This window comes from Mus musculus, chromosome Y, assembly GCF_000001635.26.
Source record: "Mus musculus strain C57BL/6J chromosome Y, GRCm38.p6 C57BL/6J".
In the NCBI taxonomy this organism is placed as follows: domain Eukaryota; kingdom Metazoa; phylum Chordata; class Mammalia; order Rodentia; family Muridae; genus Mus; species Mus musculus.
This window is the reverse complement of record NC_000087.7, coordinates 26,750,801-26,776,181: the sequence shown is the minus strand read 5'-3', so window position 1 is coordinate 26,776,181 and position 25,381 is coordinate 26,750,801. Positions and strand designations below refer to the sequence as shown.

The 25,381-nt window shown below is 35.4% G+C and overlaps 1 protein-coding gene across 2 annotated transcripts; it reads left to right on the top strand.

Annotated features, from left to right (window-relative positions):
- The first annotated feature begins 805 nt into the window (after positions 1–805).
- Gm20890 (predicted gene, 20890) lies at positions 806–25,381 on the top strand. 2 transcript variants are annotated; one of them, XM_030251605.1, is made up of 9 exons: positions 806–923; positions 6,254–6,320; positions 6,980–7,014; positions 14,023–14,089; positions 14,666–14,700; positions 21,871–21,988; positions 22,755–22,854; positions 24,894–24,992; positions 25,352–25,381. In XM_030251605.1, the coding sequence occupies exons 1-9, from the start codon at positions 806–808 to the stop codon at positions 25,379–25,381; spliced, it is 669 nt and encodes a 222-aa protein (XP_030107465.1). The 2 variants fall into 2 exon arrangements, with proteins under 2 accessions (XP_030107465.1, XP_030107466.1); XM_030251606.1 differs by lacking the exons at positions 14,023–14,089; positions 14,666–14,700.

Genomic DNA, 25,381 nt, shown 5'->3' with positions numbered 1-25,381 from the left:
AGTTTAGTTTCTGTAGGATGGGATCTATCTTTGTAGTTTCAGCTGGCCCGGCTTGGCCTGGCCTTGAACTTACAATCTTCAGATGTTTGAAATCCTCGGCTTCCCCAAATCCCTAATTTCTCCAATATAAGGTCTTTCTGTGTGGGTGGTGGTGGTAGTTCATGTTTTTTTGTAGACTTAGTGGTGGATCTTTTTGATATGAATATACAGTTACCATGTTCTTTATCTTTCTGGATAGAACTGTGAGTTTACTTTAGACTGAGATAAACTGGTAAACAGAATTGCTGATGTTTTGTTTAAAAATATTCTGTGGGAGATAGGACCAAAATTCAGATACCTCAAAGGTTAAAGGATGTTGCTCATCGTTTTTTGGGAGGAGGGGAGGACTCATATGTTGAAGGTTGGCCAGTTTTTGTCTCTTTTTAAACTGAGAAATGGCAGACTAATAATTTAGGTTCTAAAGGAGGTTTTTAAAGAAGTGAGTTAAAGAAGTTTTTAAAACAAGTTGTGAGGGAGAGGGACATGATAAATGGGATACACGGAGGAAATGGTACGGGTAAGTGTATATATATATGCATCACCATATTGAATATGTACACAGAACTCTCTGATAAAGGCAATTGATTAAAAATATACATGTTAAGTAAAAAAAGAAATGATCTTTCATTGAGCTAAAATAATTATTTGATTTTTTGTTATTTTTAATTATTTAAATGATAATTTTTAATCAGGTAACTAAGTTCTTTTTTTTCCTTTTTATTTTTATTGTTTTTTTTTTTTAAACTAAGAAGACTACTGAGTTCTTATGAGAAGAATGGCTCTTAAGAAATTGAAGGTGATACCAAAGGAAGGTTACTTATTACTTTTGGACTTTGATGATGAGGACGATGACATAAAAGTTTCAGAGGAGGCTCTTTCGGAAGGTATCGCATTTCCAGTATTAATTGTGTCCTGCAGTTCATTAGACTTTACCTAGTCACCTGAAATGGAAGAAGTCTTTGTTAAGAGTTTACATATACTTCATTTCTAATTTTACCTATATCTCTCTATTCCTATATACAAGGTTTTGCAGCACATAAACCTACTCTTGGAACTATATCAGCATATGTTGAGAGAGAAGAACTTTCTTGATTTCACCTCAAGAAAAGACATGAACATTGTTCATATAATATGTTTGCCAAACATGAATTTATTTCATAAAACTTGCAAATAAATTATTTCCTTTCTTTTTCTATTATAACTTTTCCTTATTTACATTTCAAATATTATCCCCGTTTCTAGTTTCCACTCCAAAAAATCTCCTGTCCTCTCCCCTCTCCCCCATCTCCCCAACACATCATCTACCAATTCCTAACCCAGGTATTCCCCCATACTGGGGCATAGGATCTTTACAGGAACAAGTGTCTCTCCTCCCATTGATGCCTGACTAGTCCATCCTCTGCTACATAAGAAGCTGGAATCATATATCCCATTATTTGTTTTCATTGATTGGTGGTTTAATCCCATGGAATTGTGGGGTACTTGTTAGTTCATGTTGTTTTTTCTTCTAGGGGCCTGCAAACTCCTTAAGCTCCTTAGGTATTTTCTCCAGCTCCATAATTGGGGACCCTGTGCTAAGTCCAAAGGATGTCTGTGAACATCCACTTTTTTATTTGTCAGGCATTAGCAGATCCTCTCAGGAGACAACTATATCATTCTCCTGCACCCAATCCCTTGTTGGCATCTTCAGTAGATTTGGTGGTTGTATATGGGATGGATCCCCAAGTGAGGCAGTCTCTGTATTCTTTTATTCTCAGCTCCAATCTTTGTCTCTGTAACTCCCTCCATGATTATTTGGTTCCCCATTCTAAGAAGGAACGGCATATCCACACTTTGGTCTTCCTTCTTCAGTTTCATGGGTTTTGCACATTTTACCTTGGTTATTCTGAGCTTCAGGGATAATATCCACTCATCAATGTGTGAATATCATGTGTGTTTTTTGTGATTGCGTTAACTCTCTTAGGAAGATATCATCCAGATCCATCCATTTGTATAAAAATTTCATGAATTCATTGTTTTTAATAGCTGTGTAGTAATTCATTAAGTAAATGTGCCATAATTTCTATATACATTCCTCTAAAGAGAGTCATCTGGGTTCATTTCAGCTTCTTGTTATTATACAAAAGGCTGCTATGGACAAAGTGAAGCATGTTTCCTTATTACAAGTTTGAACTTCTGGGTATAACCTTATCAGTTTTATGAGGTCCCATTTGTCCATTTTTAATCTTATAGCACAAGACATTGGTAGTATTTTTTTTTCAAGAATATCCCCCCTTTGCCCATGTATTCCAGGCTATTCCCCACTTTCTCCTCTATAAGTTTCAGTGTCTCTGGTTTTATGTGCAGTCCCTTGATCGACTTAGACTTGAGCATTGCACAGGGGATGAGAATAGATCAATTTACATTCTCCTACATGCTAACTGCCAATTGAGCCAACACCATTTGTTGAAAATGCTGTCTCCTTTCCACTAGATGGTTTTAGCTCCTTTGTCAAAGATCAAGTGACTAAAGGTTTATTTCTCTGACTTCAGTTCTATTTCATTTATCTACCTGTCTACCACTATACCTGTACCATGTAGTGTTTATCACAATTGCTTTGTAGTGCACTTTGAGGTCAGGCATGGTGATTCCACAAGAGGTTCTTTTATTGTTGGGAATAGTTTTTCCTATACCAGGTTTTTGTTTTTTGTTGTTGTTGTTGTTGTTGGTTTTTTGTTGTTGTTGTTGTTGTTGCTTGTTTGTTTTTTTCAAATTCCAGGAGAATTTGTAAATTGCCCTTTCTAACTCAGTAAAGAATTGAGTTGGAATTTTGATGGGGATTATATTGAATCTATAAACTACTTTTGGCAGAACAGCCATTTTTACTATATTAATCCTTCCAATCCATGAGCATGGGAGTTCTTTCCATGTTCTGAGATCTTGTTTCATTTCTTTCTTCAGAGACATGAAGTTTTTATCATATATATCTTTCACTTTCTAAGTTAGAGTCACACCAAGCTATTTTATATTATTTGTGAGTATTGTGAAGGGTGAGTTTTCCCAAATTTCTTTCTCATCCTCTTTTTCCTTTGAGTAGAGAAAGGCCACTGATATGTTTGAGTTAATTTTATATTCACCTACTGCACTGAAGTCATATATATGGTTACGATTTCTCTGGTGCATTTTTGGGTCACTGATACATGCTATCATATATTCTGGAAATAGTGATATTTTGACTTCTTCCTTTCCAATTTGTATTCATTTGTTTTCCTTTTGTTGTCTAATTGCTCTGGTTAGGACTTCAACTACTATATTCAATAGGTATGAAGAAAGTGGGCAGCCTTGTATAGTCCCTGATTTTAATGAGAATGTTTCATTTAGTTTAATGTTTCCTACTCGTTTGCTGTCTATTGTATTTTTTTTTATGTTTAGATATGGGCCTTGAATTCCTGACCTTTCCTGGACTTTTATTATGAATGGGTGTTGTGTTTTGTCAAATGCTTTCTCAGCATCTAATGAGGTGATCATGTTGTTTTCGTCTTTGAGTTTGTTTCTATAGTGGATTAAGTTGACAAATTTCCATATATTAAACCATCCCTGCATTACAGGGATGAAGTCTACTTGACCATGATGGATGATCGTGTTGATGTATTCTTTTATTTGGTTTGCAGTGATTTTATTGAGTATTTTTGCTTCGAAATTCATAAGGGAAAATGGTCTGAAGTTTCCTTTCTTCATTGTGTTTTTGTATGGTTTGAATATAATTGTAATCTGGCTTCATAGAACAAATTCAATAGTGTTCCTTCTCTTTTGATTTTGCATATTAGTTTGAAGAATTTTGGTCTTAGGTCTCCATGTGTAAGACCCCGAAGATGGACCTCCTCTCAAGTCCAGTAAAGTCCCGGGATGAGCTGGCCAGCACCCCAATGACTTGAGAGAAATCCACACCTGATGCAAACTGCAAGAGTTTTTATTATCAGCTAGCTAAGGACAAACTCCTTCCACTGTGCAGGGCAGGGGCGTATGACTCTGAGATGTGACAGAAGAAGGTTTTTATTAGCTAGCTGAGGAATTGGGATGAGTTGGGAGGAGAGTTTGGAGGAGTTGGGAAGAGATGGGAGGAGTGTTCTTCTCTGCCCAGATGTCCTTGTCAAAACTCCAATTTTGAATCTCTAGCTGTAAGGCTCAGAAACCAAAAGGATTTTTGGTGGCTGTAGAGAACATAGAGTCTCTTTCTGGCTGTATTTTTATAAATCAGGGAAAACAATCTTGGAGAATGTCCAGGTGCTTTACCTTCCAGGGAGAAACGCTCTAAGTTGTGGTCTCACATTTCCCACTCCTTCTAGTACATAGTTCTGATCTTATAAGTTAGAAAATTAAACCTCTGGCCCAGCTGCCAAACAAAGCCAACATGAGGTCACAGCTTTAGGATATGTAAGATTGAGAACCTCAGAAGCCCATTGAATGAGACAAAAGAGCCTCTTGCCATTGGGAGGAGGGAGGGAGGGAGGTTCCTGTGCAGTGCCCACTGTGTGTGAGCAGTGCCAGGCCAGTGGGCCATGGCAGGCTGGATGCCAGAACTGGGTACATGCTGGAGGTGTGGCAGCAGGGCTTGTGAGAATCATCAGGGAAAGTCCTTTTGATCTGAGTTCAAGTTTGCCAGAATGGTGGCACCAGACCAGGACAGGTACTCCTGTTTGAAATTTATGTGGCACCAAGATGGTTTCTGGTTCGTATGTTTTTTGTTTTTTTGTTTTTGTTTAAGTTTTTTATAGTGTTTCAACATTTCCAAGGCATCTTTTCTGACCAGTTGTAGGTCCTTCAAGTGAGCTAGTGGGAGTTCTGAAAAAGAAACATGAGGGTCAAACATTCCACCTGCTTCTGTTAAAGGGGGGGGGGTCCCCAGTTGAGGAGTTCGAATGGTGTAAGTTTAAATTTCCCTGTGGTGTTCCATACTCAGAACAAGGTGAAGGGAAAAAGAGCTGCATAATCTTTTCTGCAGGTCTCTAAAACCAATTTAGTCAAGGTTTCTTTTAATGCTCTATTCATGTGTGTTTTTGAGCTTTACTAAAGTTTCTTTTATGAGTGTGGATGACATTGCATTTGGCGTATAAATGTTCAGAATTGGGAATTCATTTTGGCAAATTTTAACATTGATGAATATGAAGTGTCCCTCCTCTTTTTTTTTTTTGATAACTTTGGGTTGAAAGTCGAATTTATTTGATATTAGAATGGCTACTCCAACTTGTTTCTTTGTAACATTTCCTTGGATAATTGTTTTCCAGCCTTTTACTCTAAGGTAATATCTGTATTTGTCCCTGAGATTTGTATCTAGTATGCTTGGTCTTGCTTAAACATCCTGTCTGTTATTCTATGTATTTTTATTGGTGAACTGTGTCCGCTGATATTATAAGATATTAAGGAAAAGTAGTTGTTGCTTCCTGTTATTTTTGTTGTTAGAGTTGGAATGTGATTCATGTAGCTTTCTTCTTTTAGGTTTGCTTCAAGATCAATTTCTTGGTTTTTCTAGAGTGTAATTTCCCTCCTTATGTTGGAGTTTTCCCATTATTACCCACTTGATGGGCTGGATTTGTTCGAGCATATTGTGTAGATATCATTTTTTTTCACAGAATACCTTGTTTTCTCAATCTATTGTAAAATTTTTTGATGCATCTAGTAGCCTTGTCTGGCATTTCTTTTCCCTTAGGGTCTGTATGACATCTGCCCTGGATATTATGGCTTTCATAATCTCTGGGGATAAGTTAGGTATAGTTTTGATAGGATTTCCTTTATAAGTCACTTGACCATTTTCCCTTAGTGCTTTTAATATTCTTCTTTTTCTTTTCTTTTTTTTTTATTATGCATTTGGAGTTTTGATTTCTATATGATGGAAGAAATTTCTCTTGTGGTCCAAACTATTTGGAGTTTTGTAGGCTACTTGTATATTCATAGGCAACTCTTTCTTTAGGTTAGGGAAGTTTTCTTCTATAATTTTGTTGAATGTATTCACTGTCCCTAAATTTGAAAAACTTACTTGTCATTGATACCTATTATCCTTAAGTTTTGTCATCTCCTTGTGTCCTGGATTTTCTCGGTGTAAATATTTCCTTTCTAAAATCTCTTCCAAAAATTTACATGGAGAGTTTTTCCAGATAAATTCAAATCGATAGTACTTTATTAACTATTACTTATATAGAATCCTTTCAAATGTTTCTGTTTTCTATTGTTAATACAGTAAAGAGCCCAGCATTTGATAAAAATGAGAATATATCGCCTCAAGCAGAAGCAGATGAAGATATGGGGTAACATTTTCAATATTTTTTGCCAGCTCAATAGATTACTTCATAAGTAGTGTTTGTATTACCTTCACTGGAGAAGTAGATTCAGGAAGATAGCAATACAAATCAGACACTGCTATATGTTGAGTTCAAGCCCAGCTTGAGGTCCTTCAGACCTTGTGATAACAAACACATAGCAACTAGTATAATATGACCACCTGCCTGAGATCTTCCAAGATATACACACAAAGAAAAGGAGAAAAATCATGAAAATAAGAGGGGGACCATCTGGCAAGAAGAAGGGTCTCAGCAAGAGTGGGAGAGTAATGAATAAACTACTGTGGGTGTAAATGTATGAATTGGTAAAAGTAAAGGATACAAGATCACTTTGATACTCCACCATGTAATATATACATATATATATACATACATACATACATACATATATATATATACACATACATATACATATGTATATATATACATATATATATATACACATACATATACATATGTATATATATATGTATATATATATATGACATTTGTTCTTAACCAAACATTATATATTTATTATAAATAATTTTAAGAAAGTTCTTTTTAAAGTTTTGTGTGGGTAAGAAAAATGCCTACCAGTCCACTATATTTCTTGCATTAATGTTTTTATTTTCCTTTCTTCACAGAGATGAAGTAGACAGTATGTTGGATATATCTGAAGGTATGTGTTTTTGGAGGTATTTGCCTGTTTTTTAAAGAGGTCAGAAGAGGGCATCAGATTTCTAGACTGTATAGCAAAAGGGGATAATTTTGGGTTCACAGTAATTGTAGTTTCCTTTAAAACACATATGAGATAACTTCTCAGCAAACATTCAGAATGCAAGATTAGCTGAAGATGTAGCTCAGTGGTAAATCACCATTTAAAAGTGATGAGTTTCATCTTCAGTGGCAAAAATAAACAAACAAAAACAAACAAAGAAACAAAACAAAACAATAACAATAAAAACCCCAAACAAACCAACAATTGCACCAAATTAACAAAAATCCTACCAAACAAGCAAAACACAGTTATAAGTCTTGCAAATGAAATGTTAGGTTGTCCAGTTTGCCAAATTAACTGCAAATTGTAAAATGAGCAAGAAACCCAGTTTGCTCTTGTAAGGAAACAAGCAAAACCAGCAATAAGCATTTTAGGAGCCTAAACTTAGGCATGATTAGAGAATAAAAAAAAATATACAGTGGCTACCACAAGAGAACAAACCTCTCAGAGGGGCTAGAGAGATGGCTGTTTTGGTAATGTGCTTTATTTGAAAGTATATAAATTAAGGAGGGGGTCTTAAATCGGCTTTAAAAATGCAGGCTGCGACCCAGTGAAAAGTAGTTGGAGACAGCTTGCTGGCTAGCCAGGCTAGTGGCATTGGTGAGCTGCAGATTCAGAGAGAACCTGTCTCATGTTTTAAATTTGGGCAGTCAGAGGTGGTTCATGCCATAATCCCAGCAGTTGGTAACCAGGGTGAGGTCCAGGACTACAACCCTGCCTTGAAAAAAAAAAAAAAGGAAGTTGGAATGTGATTGAGAATGCAGCAAATGTCTATTTGTCGCCCTCTTATGCATACTTATACTGGAATGTATATACATCAGTTTTTTACAATACTCTTTATCTGATTTACACAATCCATTAAAATGATGGTTTTTGTCTTTTTGTTTTTTCTCTATGAGCAAATTGTCAATATTAAGAAAGTGTTATAATTTTGTAATCTCCACTGTATAGTACAAATAAACATCTTTCAAGAAAAATGATCAGCACACCTTAAAAGACACAAAGGACAGGGATGGAAAGATGGCTTAGAAATTAAGAGCACTTGTTGTTCTTGGACAGAACCAAGTTTTAGTTCCTAGGACCCACACAATGGCTCAAAACCATTTTTAATTCTATATCCATGGGTTTTGGAATTCTCTTCTAGTTTCTATGTGCACCACACATGCATGTTTATAAACACAAACATGCAAAAACAAATTACTTAAATAAATAAAACAATTGAAAATTACAAACAACAGCACCTTCATCTGAAACAAAGTAGGAGAGTCTTGTTTGGGGTCCGTTTTATTTTAGCTTTCAAGTTAGTATTGTAAACTTGGAAAATGGAAAGCCTCTGGGTAGTAGTGGCAGCTAAAATACTACCTCCTTTTTGCTCTTCAATGACAGACGACTGATTGAGCCTTTCTCACCCTTAGTACACATGTGCAAACACTGCCAATCAGCAAGGGCCTTGGCTGAGATTGTTTTCCCGCTATCCAAACCCTGTTACCCAGTATGCTTTGTGGTAGTCATCAAGCCGAGTTCTTGTGGAAGCATGGTAGGGAGAAGTCTCAGTAGAGGTAGTCAATTGTCTGTTGAAAGATGATTAATACTGTTTGAGCTGGGGGCCTGTGTGGGGAAGAAGGTGGAGGGGTGGAGGTGTTACTTTAGGAGTAAGGAGAGGAGGTGACCCTCACTGGACTCAGGAAGGTACTGCTTCCAGGCTCACAATCAACTTTTCCCACTTAGTTCTCTGCTGAGAAAAACAGAGAACTTCGCTAAGGGCAGGGGTTTGAACAGAATTATCTTCTAACAGAAAGCAGGAAGGCCAGGGAATTGGAGACCCTGGAAGTCTTCTTGGGGCTTGGGGAGGTGAGGAGTGAGTAAATTGGAAGTCAGTTAGTGGAGCCAACAGACTAAAACCTTCTTTTAGCTGCTGCTGCCTGCCAGGAATTCATTAAAAACGAACTGAAAACCAGTCTTCATTTACCTCTACCTGTTGTTAAAATGGCAGATTCCCGAAATTTCTATGTATAGGCTCCAATTGCCTCAAAATACAGAGGCTCCTCTCAGCCTCAGAAGTGCTGGGACTTCAGACATAATTCAGGCCAGGTTGTTGTTATTTATTTGTTGTTTTGGTTTAGGACAGTAAGCTCTAACTCTATATCTCAGGATTGTCTGAAACCTCACCTGCAGCTTTGACTGGCCTTGAAACTGAAGTCCCCAGCCTTACAAATGTACCTGGGCCTGAGGAAATATGTGTTCTTTATTTTTTATATTTAAATTTTTGTTTGTTTGTTTGTTTGTTTGTTTGTTTTTTATTCCTTTTTTCCTTGTTGAAGATTGAAACCAGAGCTTCTTGCTGTAGCAGTAAAATATTTGTCCAGCCAGAAAAACTTTATATTTTAGATCTGCTTTAGATTTGTATTATGATGAAAAAAATTGAGGAGCTTGGTTATGATAAAAGCAACCATGATTTCATTTGGAGATTGAGATGCAAACACATTTACTCTAATTTATCAAAACCCTAGCAACAATGGGACCAAAATTTAGATCATCCTGTGATTGCATATAAACCCACTTGAAGTCACAGTTAAAGCCATCATATTAGGTGTGTGTGTGTGTGTGTGTGTGTGTGTGTGTGTGTGTGTGTGTGTTTATTTACATTTCAAATATTAGTCATTTCCTGGTTTCACCCCAGAAATTCCCTTTACCATTCCACCCTCCCTCTGCTTCTATGAGCATGTTCCCCCACCCACCAACACCCATGTCCCTGCTCTGGTATTTGCCTACACTGGGACACCAAACTTCACATGACCAAGGACCTCTCCTCTCACTGATGTTTGACAAGGACATCCTCTGCTATGTATTTAGCTGGAGCCATGGTCCCCCTCTTTGTTTGCTGGCTTCGTCCCTGAGTGCTCTAGGGGGAGGGGGGCGGTCTGCTTGGTTCATATTATTGTTCTTCCTGTAAGATTACAAACCCCTTCAGCTCCTTCAGTCCTTCCTCTAACTCCTCCACTGTGGACCCCATAATCAGTCTGATTGTTGGCTGTGAGCATGAGCCTCTGTTTTTGCCAACCTCTGGCAGAGCCCCTAAGGGCACAGCCTTATTAGGCTCCTTTCAGCAATCATTTGTTGGTATCCACAATAGTGACAGGGTCTGGTGTTTATATACGGGATGGATCCACAGGTGGGGCAGATTCTGAATGGTCGTTCCTTCAGTCTCTGGCCTGCACTTTGTCTCCATATTTCCTCCCAGTAGTATTTTGTTCCCCATTCTGAGAAGGACGGAAACATGCACACTTTTTTCTTCCTTCTTAAGGTTTATGTGGTCTGTGAATTACATTTTGGGTATTCTGAACTTTTAGGATAATATCCACTTATCAGTGAGTGCATACCATATTTTTTCCTTTGGGATTGTGTTACCTCATACAGGATGATATACTTTAGACCTATCCGTTTGCGTGTGAACTTCCTGAAGTCATTTTTTCTTTATGGTCACTATACATTTTTATCACTATTTCTCTATAATACAGCTTGAGGTCAGGGATGATTCCCCCTGAAGTTCTTTTATTGTTGTGAATAGTTTTACAATATCCTGGATTTTCGTTATTCTAAATGATTTTGCATATTGCTCTTTCTATCTTTATAAAGAATTAAGTTTGAATATTGATGGAGAGGGCATGGAATCAGAGCTTACTTATGGCAAGATAGACATTTTTACTAAATTATTTGGGACACCAATCTATGGCCATGGGAGATCTTTCCATCTTCTGAGAATTTCAATTCTATCTTCAGAGACATGAAGTTCTTGTCCTACAGAACTTTGACTTGCTTTTTTCGTGTCACACCAAGTTATTAAAATATGAGACTATTGTGAAGAGTGTTGCTTCCATAACTTCCTTTTCAGCCTGTTTATCCTTTGAGTAGAGGAAGGCTACTGATCTATTTGAGTTAATTGTATATCCAATCACTTTGCTAAAGTTGTTTCTCAGGCTTAAGGGTTCTTTAGAGGATTTTTTTGGGGTCACTAAATATACTATCTTATTACCTATTAATAGTGATATTTTCATTTGTTCTTTTCCAATTTTTAACTTTTTGACCTCTTTTTGTTGTCTATTTAATCTGGCTAGAACTTCTAGTACTATAGTGAATAGGTAGGGAGAGAGTGGGAAGCCTTGTCATATATTAGTGGGATTGCATCGAGTTTCTCTCCATTTATTTTGATGTTGGATCCTGGTTTGCTACTATGTTTAGTTATGGGCCTTGCTTTCTGAATCTATCCAAGACTTCATCATGAAGGTGTGTTGATTTTTTTTAAATGATTCCTCAGCGTCTAATGAGATAATACTGTGTTTTTTTCCTTGAGATTCTTTACATATTGGATTACATTGATGGATTCCCATATATTGAACCATTCCTGTATCCCTGGGATGAAGCCGCTTGATCATGAAGGATGATCATTTTGATGTGTTCTTGGATTGTGTTTAACAGGATGTTATTGAGTACTTTTGCATCAATATTTATAAGTTAAATTGGTCTGAAGTATCCTGTCTTCATTGGGTTTTTGTATGGTTTGGGTATAAGAGTAAATGTGGCTTCATAGAACAAATTAAGTAGTGTTCATTTTCTTTTGTTTTTGCATAATAGATTGAAGATTGTTGGTATTGGTGTTTCATTGAAAGCCTGATAGAAATCTGTACTAAACCCATCAGATACGGGGCTTTTTTTTTTTTTTTTTTTTTTTTTGAGGGGGGAGCTCTTAATGACTGCTTCTATTTCTTTGTGGATTATGGGAGAGTTTACAGGGTTTATCTCAACCTGATTGAAATTTAGTACCTGACATCTGTCTAGATAATTGTCCAATTCATCCAGATTTTCCACTTTTGCTAAGTTACAGGCTTATATAGTAGGATCTGATGATTTTTTTGGATTTACTAAGTATCTGTTGTTATGTCTCCCTTTTCATTACTGGTTTTGTTAATGTTGATATTTTCCCTGTGCCCTGTAATTAGTCTGGCTTATGTTTTATCTATCTTTTTGACTTTCTCAAAGGTCCAGCTCCTAGTTTGTTTGATTTTATGTTATAGTTCCTTTGTTTCCACTTGTTTGATTTCAGCCCTGAGTGTGATTAGTTCCTGCCTTCAACTCCTCTTGGGTGAATTTCCTTCCTGTTATTCAAGGGGTTTTAGGTGTGCTGTCAACCTACTACTGTATCTTCTCTCCAGTTTCTATTTAGAGGCATTCAGAGCTATGAGATTCCCTTTAACACTGCTTTAGTTGTGTTCCACAACTTTCGGTATGTAGTAACTTCATTTTTTTTTAAACTCTAAAAAGTCTTACATTTATTTTTTTTTTATTTCTTCCCTACCTGATTTATCACTGACTGGATTTTTGTTCACCTTCTACGTGTACATGGGTTTTCAATTATTTATATTATTATTTCAGATCAGCCTTAGTCCTTGGTGATTAGATAGGATGTATGAGATTATTTGGATATTTTTATATCTGTTGAGGCATGTTTTGTGACTGATTATATTGTTAATTTTGGAGAAGGCGTCATGAGGTGCTGAGCAGAATGGACAATTTTTGTTCTAGAATAAAATGTTCTATAGATATCAACTAATGTATTTGTTTCATAACTTCTGTTAGTTTAACTGTGTCTTTTTTTAATTTTTCTTTCCAGGATCTTTCCATTGATGAGGAGGGTTGTTGAAGTCTTCTGCTATTATTGTGTGTGGTGCAATGTGCATTTTGAGCTGTACTAAAGTTTCTTATATGAATATGGATGCCATTGCATTTGGACTATAAATGTTTAGAATTGAAAATTCATCTTGGTAAATTTTAACTTTGATGAATATGAAGTGCCACTCCTTGTCTTTTTTGATAACATTGGGTTGAAAGTCAAATTTATTTGATATTAGAATGGCTACTCCAAATTTGTTTCTTTGGAACATTTGCTTAGAAAATTGTTTTCCAGCCTTTTACTGTGAGGAAATGTCTGTCTTTGTCCCTGAGGTTTGTTTCTGGTATGCTGGGTCTTGCTTACACATCCAGTCTGTTTGTCTATTTCTTTCTAATTGGTGAATAGAATATGGTGATATTAAGAGATACTAAGACAAAGTCTTTGTTTCTTCCTGTTATTTTTGTTGGAATTTTGTTCATGTAGCTATCTTCTTTTAGGTTTACTTCAAGATTAATATCTTGCTTTTGCTAGCATGTGATTTCCCTCCTTATATTGGAGTTTTCCCTTTATTATCCCTTGAAGGGTTTGGTTTGTTCAAAGATATTGTGTAAATATTGTTTTTTCACGGAATACCTTGTTTTCTCAATCTATGGTAAAATAGTTTTACTGCATATTATAGCTTTGGCTCTTATTTCTGCTCTCTTAGTGTCTGTATGATATCTACCGTGGATCTTATGGCTTTCATAGTCTCTGGGGAGAAGTTAGGTGTAATTCTGATAGGAATTCCTGTATATGTTACTTGACCATTTTACCTTACTGCTTGTAATATTCTTTCTTTCTTTTGTTCATTTGGTGCTTTGATTAATATATGATGGCAGGGATTTTTGTTTTTGTTGTTGTTTTTCTGGTCCAAACTATTTGGAGTTCTGCATGCTTCTTGTATGTTCATGGACATCTCTTTCATTAGGTTAGGAAAGGTTTCTTTTATAGTTTTGTTGAAGATATTCACTGGCCCTATAATTTGGAAATCTTACTTCTCATCTATACCTGTTATCCTTATTTTTTTCTTCTCCTTGTGTCCTAGATTTCCTGGATGTACTTAATTTTACTTAATTTTTAAAATCTGTTTCAAAAACTCAAAATGGGCAGTTTTTCCAAAGAAATTCAAATTGATAGTACTTTATTAACTATTACTAATATTGCATACTTTCAAATGTTTACATTTTCTATTGTCAATACAGTAAATAATCCAGCAATTGGTAAAGATGAAAATATATCGCCTCAAGTAAAAGGAGATGAAGACATGGGGTAATATTTTCAATTCTTTTTCTTTTTTTCTCTTTTTTTTTCTTTCTTTTTTTTTTTTGCCAGTTCAATAGAGTACTTCAAAAGTAGTGTTTGTGTTACCTTCACTGGAAAACTAGATTCAGGAAGATCAGCATTTCAATGTCAGATGCTGATATATGTTAAGTTCAAGCCCAGCTTGGGATCCTTTAGACTTTGTGATCACAAACACATAGGAACTCATACAATAGGACCACCTGCATGTGATCTTTGACACACTCAAAGAAAAGGAGAAACATCATAAAAATAAGTAGGGGACTATCTGGGGGAAAAAAGGGTCTTGGCAATTGTGGGAGAGTTATGAATAAACTCCTTGTGGGGTGTAAACTTATGAATTGTTAAAAGTAAATAATTCAAGTTCAAGTTGGTAGTCCACCATATATTTTATATGCATATGACTTTTGTTCCAAACCAAACATTATATATTTATTATAAAAAATTAAAGAATGTTCTGTGTAAAGTTTTGTGTGTGGTAAAAAAAAATGGCCTACCAGTCTACTATATTTCTTGCTTTAATTTTTTATTGTTCTGTCTTCACAGACATGAAGTAGGCAGTATGTTGGATAAATCTGGAGGTATGTGTTTTAGAAATATTTCCCTGCTTCTTGAAGAGGCCAAACGAGGGAAACAGATCTCTATAGAACCTATAGCATAGGGGGATAATTGTAGGCTTCACAGAAATTATAGTTTTCGTTAAAAAATACACACAGATAACTTCTCATCCAACATTCAAAACTAAAGATTAACTAAAGATGTAGCTCAGTGGTAAAGCACCATTAAAAGTTATAAATTTCTTCTTCAGTGGTGAAAACAAAAACAAAAACAAAAAACCAGCAAAAAAAAAACAAACCCAGCAAATTAAAAAAAAAAAAAAAAAAAAAAAAAAGCACCAAAGAAACAAAACACAGCAATAAGACTAGTAAATGAAATGTCAGTTCGTCCAGTGTGCCAAATTAGCTGCAAATTGTAAAGTGAGCAAGAAAACCAATTTGCTGTTGTAAGGAAACAAGCAAAACCACCACTAAGCATTTTAGGAGCCTAAACTTAGGCATGATTAGAGAAATAGAAAAAGAAACCAAACAAACAAAAAAACAAACAAACAAAAAATTGCAGTGTCTATAGCAATAGAACAAACCTTGAAGAGTGGCTAGAGAGATGGCTGTTTTAGTAAAATGTTTTTCTTGAAAATAAAAGTGGGGGCCTAGAATCCACTTCTAAAATGCAGGCTGCCAACCAGTGCTGAGTAGGTGGAGACAGCTTGCTGGCTAGCCGAGGTAGTGGCATTGGTTAGCTGCATATTCAGAGAGAACCTATCTCAAGTTTTAAGTTGGGTCAGTCAGTGGTGGCACATGCCTTAATCCCAGACGTTGGGAGGCAGAGGCAGGGAGATTTTTGATTTTGATGCCACCCTGGTATACAGGGTGAGTTCCTGGTTAACCAGAGCTATACAGATAAACCCTGACTTGAAAAAAAAAACTGAAAATGAAAAAGAAATTTGGAATATAATTGAGAATAAAACAGATGTCTATATCTGGCCTCCTTATGCACCCATATACTGAAATGTATACACTCCATTTTTATCCTGAAACTATTTATGATTTACACAATCCATTAAAATTATGGTTTTTTTGTTGCTGTTTTGTTTGTTTGTTTGTTTTTCTGTTTCTGGAAATAGACAACATTAACAAAGTCATTTTTTATACTCTCCATTATATAGTAAAATTAAACATCTATCGTGAGAAATGGTCCAGCACACCTTAAAACACACACAGGATAGGAATGGAAAGATGGCTTAGAAATTAAGAACACTTGTTGCTTTTGTACAGAACCAAGGTTTAGTTCCTAGAACCCACATAATTCTCAAAATCATTTTTAATTCTAGATCCAGGGATTTTGGCATCCTATTCTAGTTTCTAGGGGAACTAGTCATACATGTTATATAAATACAAACATGCAAAAACACTTTAGTTTTAAAAAAAAAACCAAAAAAAAAAAGAAACAAAAAAACAAAACAAACAAACAAACAAACAAAAAAAAAACAATTTAGAGTTACACAGAACAGTCCCTTCATCTGAAACAAAGTAGGAGAGTCGTCTTTGGAGTTCATTTTATTTTAACTTTCAAGTTAGTATTGCAAACTTAGAAAATGGAAAGCCTCTGGGTAGTAGTGGAAGTTAAAATACTACCCGCTTTTTGAAGCTTTAATCACAGATGACTGAAAGAGCCTCTCTTACACTTAGTACTCATGTGCAAACACAGCCAATCAGCAATGGGCTTGGCTGAGATTATTTTCCTGCTGTTCAAACCCTGTTACCCAGTATGGTGGCTACAAAGAGTTCTTGAGGAAGCAAAATTCTTGAGGAATCATGGTAGGATGAAGTCTCAGTGGAGGTAGTCAATTGTCTGTTGGTTAATCCTGGTTCAGCTAGGGGTCTGGGTGGGGATGAAGGTGGAGTTTTGGAGGTGTTTCTTCAGGAGTAATGAGATTAGGTGACCCTCACTGGACTCAGGAAGTTGCTACTTCCAGGTTCACAATCGACCTTTCCCACTTAGGCCTCTGCTGAGAAAAACTGAGAACTTCACTGTAAGTGCAAGAGTTTGAACAGACTAGCTCCTAGCGAAATCAGGAAGGCCAAGGAAATGGAGACCCTGAAAGTATTCTTGGGGACTGGGGATGTGAGGTGTGAGTAAACTGGACTTCACTTAGTGGATGAAACAGACAAAACCCTCTTCTGTGCAACTGCTTCCCACCAGGAATTTATTAAAAAGAAACTGAAGACCAGTCTACATTTTAACGTGTTGTGAAAATGCCACATTGCCGAAATTTCTATATATAGGTTCCAAACTGCCTCAAATACTAGAGGCTTCTCTCAGCCTCAGAAGTGCTGGGAATTCAGACATAATTCAGACCAGGCTGTCTTTATTTATTTGTTGTTTTGGTTTAGGAAAGTAACCTCTAGCTCTATATCTCAGGATTGTCAGAAACCTCAATTGCAGCCTGGACTGGCCTTGTACCTGAAGTCCTCAGCCTCAGAAATGTAATGGGGCCCGAGGAATCATGCCTTCTTTATTTTTTATATCTAAATTTTGGGGGTTTTTATTTTTCATTCCTGAAGATTGAAACCAGAGCTTCTTGCTGTAGCAGTAAAATATTTGTCCAGCCAGGAAGAATTTTATATTTAAGATTTGTCTTAGATTTGTATTGTGATGAAAAAGGTTGAGGAGCTTGGTTGTGATAAGAGCAACTATGATTTTATTTGGAGATTGAGATGCAGACACATTTACTCTAATTTATCAAAAAACTAGCAGGAATGGGAAAAATTTAGATCATCCTGTGATTAGATGTAAACCCACCTGAAGACACAGTTAAAGCCATCTGTGTGTGTGTGTGTGTGTGTGTGTGTGTGTGTGTGTGTGTGTGTGTGAGTGTGTGTGTATTTATTTACATTTCAAATATCAGCCATTTCCTGGTTTAATCCCAGGAAATCCCTATTCCATTTGACACTTGCTTTGTTTCTATGAGCCTGTTCCCTCACCCACATACTCCACCTCCCTACCCTGGCATTTGCCTACACTGGGGCATGGAGCTTTCACAGGACCAAGGACCTCTCCTCCCACTGATGTCTGACAATACCATCCTCTGCTCTATATGCCGCTAGAGTCATGGGTGCCCCTCTTTGTTTGGTGGCTTAGTCCCTGAGTGCTCTGGTCTGTCTGCTCGGTTCATATTGTTGTTCTTCCTGTAAGGTTGCAAACCCCTTCAGCTCCTTCAGTTCTTCCTCTAACTGCTCCCCTGGGGACCCCATGATCAGTCTGATTGTTGGCTGTGAGCATCAGCCTCTGTTCTTGCCAAGCCCTGGCAGAGCCTCTCAGGAGACAGTCATATTATGCTCCTATCAGCAAGCACTTGTTGGTATCCACAATAGTGACTGTGCCTGGTTTCTGTATATGGGATGGATCCAAAGGTTGGACAGAATCTGGATGGTCATTCCTTAAGTCTCTGCCCTGATCTCCACATTTCCTATCAGGAATATTATGTTCCCCATTCTAAGAAGGACTGAAACACCTACACTTTTGTCTTCATTCTTCTTCAGCTTCATGTGGTCTGTGAATTACATTTTGGGTATTCTGAGCTTTTAGGATAATATCCACTTATCAGTGAGTGCATACCATGCTTTTTTTCCTTTGAGATCACACAGGATGATATATTTTAGATCTCTCCATTTCATGAAGGCATTGTCTCTGTACCATTACCATACATTTTTGTATCACTATTTCTGCATAATACAGCTTATGGTCAGGGATGATTCCCCCTGAAGTTCTTTTATTGTTGAGAATAGTTTTGGGATATTCTGGAGTTTTGATATTCCGAATGGTTTTGCATATTGCTCTTTCTGTCTCTACGAAGAATTGAGTTTAAATTTTGATGGAGAGTGCATGGAATCTGTAGATTGCTTTTGGGAAGACAGCCATTTTTACTAACTTAATCTATGACCATGGGAGACCTTTCCATCTTCTGAGATTTTTCAGTTTCTTTCTTCAGAGACTTGAAGTTCTTGTCATAGAAATCTTTCACCTGCTTGGTTTGAGTCACATCAAGGAACTATAATTTGTGACTTTTGAAAGGTGTTGTTTCCATAATTGCCTTTAATCCTGTTTATCTTTTGAGTAGAAGAAAGGTACTGTTTTGTTTGAGTTAATTGTATATCTAGCCACGTTGCTGAAGTTGTTTTTCAGGTTTATGGGTTCTCTGATGGAATTTTTGTGGTCACTTAAGTATACTATTTTATTATCTGCTAATAGTGATATTTTGATTTATTCCTTTCCAATTTTTATTCCTTTGACCAATTTTTGTTTTCTAGTTGCTCTGTCTAGAACTTGTAGTACTATAGTGAATTGGTAGGGAAAGAGTAAGAAGCCTTGTCTAGTCCTGTCTTGTCTTATTTTAGTGGGATTGCATCAAGTTTCTTTCCATTTAATTTGATGTTGGCTTCTGGTTTGCTTCTATATTTAGGTATGTGCTTAAAATTCTTAATCTATCCAAGACTATTATCATGAAGGTTTGTTGATTTTTTTTCAAATAATTTCTCTTCATCTAGTGAGAACTGTGTGTGAATTTGCTTCAATATATGTGTGCATGTTTGGATGTGTGTGTCTGTGTGTGTGTGACAGATACATATATATGTATCTGATGAATCCGATTGTTTCATAACTTCTCATTAGTTTCACAGTGTCTCTTTTTCATTTCTTTTTTCCAGGACCTCTGCGTTGCTCAGAGTGGGGTGTTGAAGTTTCTCACTATTATTATATGGGGTACAATATGTACTTTGAGTTCTAGTAAAATTTCTTTATGAATTTGGTTGCCCTTGTATTTGGAGCATAGATATTCAGAATTGTGAGTTCATCTTTGATGAATTATCCTTTGATAAGCATGAAGTAACATTACTTACCTTAAAAAACAAAAAAAAAGTACTTTGTGAAACTCCTCTTTTCACAGTAGGCCCTCTTGACTACTGAGGCTTTTTTGTAACAGCTTTGAAGGAATTTTAAAAGGAAAAAAAATAGATGTAAACAATTTCACAGTTCCATGTACTCATAGCTAAGTGATATGTATACAAAATTCTGTACATGAAACATATTTTCATTGATCCAGTGCTAATTTTATATTAAGTCAGTTTCTTTTCTAGGAGTCTTCTGTGCTTCCTTCTTTATATGGCACAATGCAAAACTGAATTCTTTAATGTAACCCTTATAACTTATTTTTAAATATTATGTTATGGTTATTGTTTTTTTTTTCTTTCACGTGTGTATGTGCACAACTAGTGTGTCTTGTACCTGAGGAAGCCAGATGAAGGCCTTGAATCCCCTGAAACTGAAGTTATAGGTAGTGAGCCACCTTGTGGGTTTTGGTACTCCAATCTCAGAAAGCTGGAAGGGAACCAGTGCTCTTAACTGCTGAATCATCTCTCCAATCCCTTCATTGTTTTTTTTTTTTTCTTTTTATGAAATGAATTATGTAACTGTAAGTGGAAGACAACTTACTAAACAATGAGAGAATGATACTCAGATTCTAAAGTATCTGTTTTAAATTATATGTAACTGAATGCTAAGTGAGCTTTCTCAGAAGACAGTAACTTGTCTTTGAGATATGGTGTCATTATGTAGTTCAGGCTGGCCTGCATTTTCCTATTTAACCTATGCAGTCTTTACACTGGAAATCTCCTGCTTAAGCTTCCAATACTAGGATCATACACACAAAAAAAAACATCTTACATGGCTTACTAAACAATGCTCCTAATACCTATTTTTGGACTTATTTATGTGTATTAGTGTTTTGCTTACAGTTATATATGTGCACCACATGTGTACCTGTTGTTCAGATATCAGTTGATTATTTCAGATACCTGGAACTGGAGTCAGATAGTTGTGAGCCACCATATGAGTGCTAGACACCAAACCTATGTCCTTTGCAAAGAACAGGAAGTACTCTTAACTGCTGAGCCATATCTCTACCCCCATGAAACAATATTATATTTTTAAAAAATAATATTTTGCTTCTTTCAAGTTACCCATTTTACCAAATTATTTTTTTCAACTGAAGGATTTGCTCTATTTAGAGGAGGCAGAATAATCATTTAATAATCTGATTTTGTCTAGTACTATGTATGGTGAGAATATTAAACATGTACACCGAAATATAGCTTCATCCTAGTTACTGAAAGCTAACTGTGCATGCTAGAAAGGTACTAAACATTTTCTGAAGCATTACAATTTTCATGAACTGCAGCAGTTACTGATCAAAAGTTCCTACCATAATTTTCTTCAAGTGTTTTTTTAAAGGATATGTTCTGAAATATAATTACCAATTCACTTTAGAAATAATTTTATTTTGATTAAAAAAAAACTTGGAGATCATTGTTTTAAACATAGATTTTAACATTTTTATCTATTTTTATTTATATAGGTATTTTGCCTATAAGTATGTCTGTGAGTCATATACATATGTACCTGGTGCATGCAGAATTTAGAACAGGGCATCACATCCCCTGGAACTGGAGTTGGAGATATTTGTGCACATTATGTAGGTGCTAGGAATCAAACGCAGGTTTGATTCTGACAGGGTCTCATTTGTAGCTCTGTCTGTCCTGGAACTCAGTATGTTGACCAGGTTAACCTGGAACACACAAATATCTCTCTGCCTTTTCCTCCAGAATACTAGGATTAACATGGGAACCAATATGACCGGTTGCCCTCTTATTTTAATTGAATATTTTAAACAATGGGTCTAACAGTTCCACAGTCAAGTTTGTTCTTTCAGTTGCATCATCTTTTTTAGATTTGGAAAAGAATTAGCCTTTATTAAAAGTGTTTCCTTATGAAGAATTAAGTATACTTTTGATCCTTTGTTTTGTGCATTTGTTCTTTTGAAAACTGTTCTTGAAGCTCAAAATTATTTTCCTTACAGAAATTAAAATTCAGATAAGATTAGATATTTCTTATCCAAAATACATGGACTGTTTTTTTCTATGTTGTGGAACATTTCTGTAGACTTTACAGGTTGAACATCCTTCATCTGAACATACCAAACCCTAAGTATTCTAAAGTATGAAGCATGTTTGTGATATCTATCATTTAATTTTAAGTTTCCATAGCATTATTGAATGAAATTTATCTATATCTATTTTTACTTGAATACATGGAATCATCTAATTTTTCTTCAAAATGACTCTTTATTTTTAATATAGATGACATTTATAAGACGCTTCACATAAAGAGAAAATGGATGGAAACTTATGTCAAAGAATCTTTCAAAGGCAGCAACCAGAAATTAGAAAGATTTTGCAAAACGAACGAACGAGAGAGGTAGAGTTGTTATATTTGTAGGGTCAAATGTGTATCATTTTAAAAATTATATGTGGCTGAAGTTTAAAAAAAATTATATCATGTCTGATTCTTTAGTAAAAATGTGTGGCTTTGATTTTGTCTAAACAGTTAACCCTATAACATGATGCCTTCAAGCAAACTAAATCTAATTCATAGAAATCTATGAAAATTTTATTTTCTGCTTTAAGTCAATGTTAATGAGATTTAAATTTTAATTTACATTCATTGTGGAAATACAGAAGTCTTGCACATAGTCTTAGGAATGTAATTTATGGATTATTATGTTTAACAATATTCAAAAGGAACAACTACAATTACATATGCAGACAATTTGTATATTTTAGTTGACATGTTTTGCACTGTCTTTACTAAGGCAATGTATGAAAAATAAATTAGAACTTATATTTGGTAGAAAATAATGAAAAAAAAACACATTGAAATATAATTAAATTTTGTACATGTATATATATATATATATGTGTGTGTGTGTGTGTGTGTGTGTGTGTATGTGTGTGTGTTACGTGTGTGTTGTGTGTGTTTATATTTCTTTAATTTTGAAAAGCTAAAACGTAAATGAAAACCTCTCTGATAATATGTTAGCGGAAAAATCTATAATGATTTCCCATTAGATATTTTATACTGCTATTTTTCTTTTTATAGTATGAAATGTTCAATTGAATTTGTTCTGAGTGTTCATTTTCATATTGGTATGAAATGTGCCTGCTTTTGTTACTGTGCTTTACAGGAAGAACATCAACAACAAATTTTGTGAGCAGTATATAACTACATTTCAGAAGTCTGATATGGATGTACAGAAATTCAATGAAGAAAAAGAAAAATCAGTGGTTGGTACCATAAAAAAAACTTAATATTTAACCTAGTATTACTAAGTAGGAATGGAACAACTAGCCTTGAGTTGAGCATATGAAACTAAATTAAGTTCCATTATCTATCTATCCTTGCTTCTGTTCTAGTCTTACTGAGATATAAACTATTGATTGCATACTATATCAATGAAAACGACTAGGCATTTTATGGTATACCAGATCATAAATTTTCAAGAGGCAGACATTTGCAGAAAGATCAAGAGATGATTACCAGTGACTACAAAAAAAAAAAAAAACAAAAAAACAAAAAAACAAAAAAACCACAATATATCAGAGTTCAAAGAAGAGAGAAAGCTTATTTATTGGTTTCACCTGGACTCTGTTGTTTATATTAAAAAACCAACTCAATTTGGTAAATCAGTTCTTACAGTCCTAAATTTAGTAAAGATTTAGTAACAACAGAGGATGGAAACAAACAATCTCAACAGCCCTGGAAGAATTTTCCTGTGGAAGAATATCAGCAAACAATTTTAGATCACGTCTCCATTACTCTACCTGTAGAGTCATCACCTGGTTTCCAAGTAAGATCTGAGACAACGATAATCATATTAACTATTTTATTTTATTTACTGGTTAATAGTTTGGAAAGTATTCAATTTGAAAGGAACAGCAAATTCATTCTTGCCTCAGAAGGCATTGAGGAACCTGCCATTATGAGTCAGTTCTGGAAAGAGATAGGAACTAAAGATAAATAATAAATACTCCAATTGAAGACAGTTTTTAAACATTGGACTCTGGATGACATTTCAAGGGAAAGTGATCATCCCTGTAAATAAGGAGTCTAAAGACAGAACAGCAGGGTACTTCAAAATTTGTAATTCTGCATATGGCAGCTGGTGAGAGGGAGCCAGTAAAGGAAGAGAACCACTGGTAGAAAGAAAACTACCATGAGTGAAGGAAAGTTTTAAAGAAGAAAAGATCCCTAAATGTGTCATATGCTGCATGTGGGCCCAATAAGATTGATTTACAGGGCTGGAAGATGGTTTAATTGGTAATCTTTCTCCCGTGTAGGCATGGAGACCCCAGCTTATATTCCCTGCATTGGGATGAATGCCCACACCACCACCAACAACAACAAAATAAACAACAACAAACTAGCAACACTAAAAACAAACCACCACCACCACAACAAAAAAAAGTTGGTGTGGTTGTGAGCATTTTAAAACAACCAATCTCAGATTTAGTTCAGAGAAAAGAAGATCTCCAGATCTTTGTAGCCACCAGGTGTAGCATAAATGATGAGCTCTAGGTTTAGTGAGATTCTGTCTCTGAAACAGTACTGTGAAATCAAAGATGACACCCAATATTAACCCTTTGTCTACAAATGTATGCAGGTGCACTTTTTTTAAAGATAAGCATTGCAAATTAGAGGTAATTTTACTTAATTATGATGATTTGAGTGCAAATGTGAGGTAAAAAATTGATCACAGTGAATAAAGGGCAAAACAGGATTGTAGTAGCCCAAGGTGAAAAGGTGTAAAGGGCTTGTCTTAATTTTTTTAAATGCAAATTATCAAGGTTGTGCGCAACCCTAAAGAATTCAATGAGAACTTTATGTTACTACTTCTATATGTTGCTTGAGATTGGAATCTAGAGAAAACCAATCTAAGCTTCCAAGACTAGGATTTTACCGAGTTCATGTATACATGGTGCATGCCTATAAACATAAGAACTTGGGAGGCTAAGGCCAGTCTGTGCATTATGAAAAACTCTTTCACATTAAAAAAAATTCCTACCCCACAATTGGTAGCATAATGTTATTTCATATTATTGTAAATATATATATATATATTTAGTCAAAATAGTTGTTAAAATTTTAAATCAGTTGGAAAACTATTCCTTTTAACTTTCATATAGAATTATTTTTGCTCACATAAATGTTTTAGTATTAGATATACATTTAGTGTTTTATTGTTAGACTGCCATGCATGTTGCATGGCAGTAACAACAAAAATAAACAGAATTGTTATACTAATGTTTTCCTTTTACATTTGTAGAATAGTTGTCAAAAAGAACAACAAGCATTGAAACTGTCCAAATGTAGTCAGAACCAGACCCTGGAAGCAGTTAAAGAAATGCATGAGAAGTCCATGGAGGTATGTTGCACATGGTCCATAAAATGACCTTAGGAATCTAAATATGTTTTAATAATCATAAAGTTTTAACTACTTATTATTTTGAATTATTTCTTACTGAAATGACTGCTATTATCCATAAAATCCTAATGGCTTTGTATGAATTATTAAAGATATAAAATGATAAAATGGGAATTTGACCTCAGATGTACCTCATACTTTAATAACACTATAATTATCCTGCTTTATTAAACATAACCCTAACACTAACCCTAATCCTAATCCTGACCTTAACCTTTACCCTATACATCATCTGCACAGAATCTTTCATATTTGTATCCTTGGGAATTTATTTAATAAGAGGTACTTTTCTGTTTTAGGTTTTGATGAACTTGGGGACCAAGAACTAA

Coding starts and splice junctions, on each gene's coding strand:
- Gm20890 (XM_030251605.1), top strand. CDS start 806: ATGAGAAGAATGGCTCTTAAGAAATTGAAGGTGATACCAAAGGAAGGT. Junction 14,090..14,665: donor AAAGGAGATGAAGACATGGG/GTAATATTTTCA, acceptor CTGTCTTCACAG/ACATGAAGTAGGCAGTATGT. Junction 24,993..25,351: donor TGCATGAGAAGTCCATGGAG/GTATGTTGCACA, acceptor TTTCTGTTTTAG/GTTTTGATGAACTTGGGGAC.